The following is a 4,350-nucleotide window of genomic DNA, read 5'->3' as shown; positions in this document are numbered from 1 at the left end:
ACTGAAAATGTTAACTGCAGTTTGTATAATGAATGCTGATAACGACACATCCTATGACTCACGAATATTCTTTCAGAGAGTAAGGCTGAAGTCGGTCTAACACTGTACACCTTGAGGCACATCTGCTTAGGTGGTACTTACACCTCTAATGTCAATGAAGCACGGAGTTATAGCACAGACACAAGCAAACCTCTAAAAACCTCGTGTCTGTGGTACTGACTTAGATGAGGCATTGTGATGTGCTGCTTTTGTTTTCTTCTACTTCTTTCCCCCACCTCCTTCCTTGAAATCTGGAATGATGCTGCTGTTCTACATGCTTGTGTTTCCATTTGAGTTGGAAGTACCTGATCAAAAATCCTCTTGCACTCACAAAAAAGCAAACATTTGCATAGCTTGTGACATTAACTTAAACGCTGGATAGTTCTCAAGAGATGCTGTTCTTTAAAAGGCCCACTTGCAGAAAAACGTCATGTGGAATGTGAAAAATACTCCCAAGCACCAGGAGAGTATACTTGCACGGGACGTAAAATCTAAGGCTTATTCACCTGGAATAGCTTTCTCTTACCCAAAGAAGAACCTTCATCTAAAACATTCTTTTCTGTCTGTGAGCCACTAAGAGCAGTATTTGATCAGTGTGCTGATATCAAGCAAAATTGTCTTTTTACTGCAGGCTTGCAGTTATCAATCTCCAATGTGAACAGAAACAGATTTAAGTTTAGAATTAGCAGCAATGTTTTTAGGAAAAAAACAACCAACCAACCAAACCCAACAAGATCAAGCAAGGATTTCTTTCAGTTTCCTTCATCAGCTGAACTTTAATTTGCTGCAAAGAGCACTCTCTTCCTCAGTCCTGTGTTTCTCCTTGCATCGGCTCAAATAGTCATCTGGTCAACATTAATTTATTTTTGGTTAGATTTAGTATTTGTTTGGAACAAATACCTACATGGCCACATGTGTGCCAGAGGCAACGTATGGGAAGTTACAAAGGGAACGAGGGTCTGCTGTTCATCTTGATATCATCATCTTGGATCAGTGTAGGTTCTTGGCACTGAACTCTGTGTGTCTCAAGCTTGCAGTTCTTAGAGTCAGTGTCTAACTACTAAACTGGTGAAAAATGTGATTCAAGCTGTCATACACGGTGTAAGTGGGTCTGGTCCCTCCTTGTGGTGAAACAGTTTCTTTTTCTGTTAAATATCTGACAGAGCAACACAGGAGATGGCTGGGCACTTGTCACACCTGGGAAAGCTCAGTGAAGATACAGATGTGATCCAACTAAGGAGTAGGCACAAATCTGGAAAAGTTTACTTGCACGTTGCTCCCCCGCATTACTAATTGAAGTGTCTACAGTGTGTTGGAGCTGTTTCTCCTAGGCACGGTCACTTCCTCAGTGATGCGACAGGCTGGTATGAGAGTCACCTCAGTGACTCCGTTCTCTGCAGGAGTTTATCAGGGAGTAAGCAGTCTTGGAGTCAGGCTAAACTCGCCTGAGCTGTCTTGCTGTTAGTGCTTTTGAAGTAACATTTTGTAAAAAGTTTTGTGGTGGTTTGGTTGGTTGTTTTTTTAAGACAACCAAACTGTGTGCGTTATTGGAAGGCCTTTGTCACATGCTGAAGTTCGTACTTAACCCTGAGTTACTGTTAAAAGTAGATACTTAACCTGTTTCTTTTCCATTTCTAGCCAAGGTACCAGAGTCTGTCTAGAATGTCCAGGCATGCACAACAGCTTAGAGACCATGATATAAATCCATGTGTAGCGGTAAGATGATCAAATTGGGATTTTTGTTGGTATGTTTCAATGTTAAATAATGCAATTTTTAGAGGATTTGTTGATGGATAGCACTCTTGCATTAGCATTTTGCATAAAAAGTTTCTTAAGAGTCTGAAGATGGGAAAAGCTGAAAACCAGCCATTATAGTACATGTGAAATAACAATTTCAATGAGTAATTCCTCATAAATAGGAGTAATACAGCTGATGGAAATCTCTTCAGTTTTCTGTCCTTAAAACCAGAGCCTGAAATCCTGGTTATACAAGCTTGGTTGATTTTTTTTCTTTCCAGAAGTCCTTTGTAGGTTAGACTGAGCATCTTTGTAAACAACTAGTCTGTGGACTTTATCCTTACTATTTAAAGAGTACTAATGTCTATTATCTCTAAATGAAGTCATTGCTTGGAATTACCGATTATCCTTTGTGATAGATGTTCCTCTGCTCTCTTTCATAGTATTCTTTCATCTGAGAAGCAGCCTCCTATCTTCATAGATATTCTGAGACTTGTTAGAATGTTTAGACACTGAGTGCAGTAACTTCGCTCATCTCTGAAGTATGTTCTCCCTATTAAAAGGAAACGGATGCCTCTGCAAAATGTATGGATGACAACAACTATAACAGGGATATGTGTACTGCTTATTTTTTGAAGTACAAAAGCTGCAGAAAATTCTGGGTAAGCACGGTAGATTTTCTAAATTTTACTCCATGCTTTGTTTTAAGTGTGTTACTTCTGACACACTGCTTTTTGAACTCTTCAGACTTAGCTAGTGCTGACTGCTGCTGTTTTTACGGTGACTTACAGGCCTAGGTAGTCTCAGTATATGTTGCTGGAAGGCTGAAACAGATGCACATCAAAGTACCTCACTTGGTTCTCCTAAGTTTACCGTCTTAGATTTTGAGTCAGTGTTCTTGCAGTACCTGATACGTTTTCCCTCTGAATTCGGGTTGGATATTTCTAGTAATAAGTTCTGTTTTAAATGGATATAATGGAAAAAATCTGAGGTAAGATAAGTTCATCTGTTTTTCCATTGGTTTTGGTTATGTTTGCTTTAACCGAAGGTAAAGCTTAGGAAGAGTTCATTCTCACTTGGTGGCGTCCTTATTTCCTTCTCTCTTGTGGTAGAGAAGTATCATGAGGAACCATGTGCAGTTAAACTGTTCTCTGCTATTTTCTTTCCTTGTGCCATAGTAGTAAGGAGCCTTTTAGCTTAGCCTTTAAATACTTGCGCAAACTATCAAAAAACTATTTACGGACAATTGCACCTTAGTCTGACATAGTGTAATGGGAATACTGTAATTTCACTGTCTTCTGAAGCAGCAAGGTAAACTATCAGATATCTTCAATTAAATACTAGTACATTTAGTTATCAGCTAATCAGACTTAGAGTATCTTAGAGTAATAGAAGAATACTTCTCTTGAATCATATTCATTTGGAGCTCAGAGGCAGAGACTTCTGAGAAATCTGTGTTCTCATGGTCACTTTCTTCTATTTTCAGCATGACATTATGATGCAAAGGAGAAGAAACGGCATGAAACCAGAGATGCCGTTAGCAGAAGAGAGAAAGAAAATGCTGGAATCGATGGGGACGCCATACTGACTAGAAACTTGCATTGATTGACTCTCTTCACTGTACATATGAAGACTTATCAGCAGCAAGTTGCCCTTTTATGAACTGGACTTTACAGTTGCCATGTCTTGGATTAAAATAAGCTCTTAAATTTTGAAATGTGTCAGCTTTCTAGGATAGAACTTCCTGGTTTTATTCATACTCCCTGTCACGGGAACTTGGCTTCTTCCTGGAAGACATGGGTGTCAACGCAGCTTAGGTCTAATACTTTGGAAGTAGAAACTAACTTGCTGTGAAATGCTAAATATAAAACTAATGGGAATCACAGAAAGTCTCTTTGAAAAGAGAGGACTGGTGAGTGTTGCAGTGTAGTTCTAAGGATCGAGAGACTGACATGTGCAACATGTTTCTTGTATCCAGCTATTCTGCCTATATCCCTAGTATGGATTTACCATGTGTGATCTTATGACTATCTTCACACGAGTTGTATTCTGTGTGCCTGGTTTAAACAAGACTGTTCATGAACTAAAATCCCAAATCCCAACAAGCTTGTCATTAGGTCTGCCACTGCACTCATCGGTGACAGCAGAAGCTTGCAATAAATCAAATCTGCAAACTTTGCTCGTTACAAGGTTAGAGAGGTTGATGAAGATAGAACTAAAGTCCGGTCTCAACTGCATAGTACCCTCTGTGGATAGTAAATAGATACTTTGCTGGCGGGGGGACTTGTAGACATGTAAACATATACTCTGAGTGACATGGCAGGTTTAACTATAGTACATCTATCTAAGACTCTCTGGACAGCTGAAACCCTGGGTTTGGAAATGCTTACTCATACAAGACTACAAAGCTCTGTTTGAACAGATACTCTAATCTTAAGTAACACTGATTCTGTAACTAAACTGAACAACTAGGAAGTGCAAATGGGTTGCCGTCTAGTGGAAACACTGTTCTCTTACCTCTAGTACCTTCTGGTGTCCTGGCTTAAAAGCTTCCACCCTGTGGTAAAACAGAAA

At 39.5% G+C, this 4,350-nt stretch overlaps 1 protein-coding gene across 1 annotated transcript; it reads left to right on the top strand.

Annotated features, from left to right (window-relative positions):
- Window positions 1-1,701: 1,701 nt before the first annotated feature.
- Window positions 1,702-3,364, top strand: CHCHD7 (coiled-coil-helix-coiled-coil-helix domain containing 7). The gene is made up of 3 exons (XM_009698575.1): window positions 1,702-1,755; window positions 2,340-2,438; window positions 3,263-3,364. The coding sequence occupies exons 1-3, from the start codon at window positions 1,702-1,704 to the stop codon at window positions 3,362-3,364; spliced, it is 255 nt and encodes an 84-aa protein (XP_009696877.1).
- The last annotated feature ends 986 nt before the right edge of the window (window positions 3,365-4,350 follow it).

The sequence above is a fragment of the Cariama cristata genome, unplaced genomic scaffold, assembly GCF_000690535.1.
Source record: "Cariama cristata isolate BGI_N322 unplaced genomic scaffold, ASM69053v1 scaffold10054, whole genome shotgun sequence".
Classification (NCBI taxonomy): domain Eukaryota; kingdom Metazoa; phylum Chordata; class Aves; order Cariamiformes; family Cariamidae; genus Cariama; species Cariama cristata.
The sequence above is the reverse complement of the archived record's forward strand: the minus strand, read 5'-3'. Positions and strand labels throughout refer to the sequence as shown.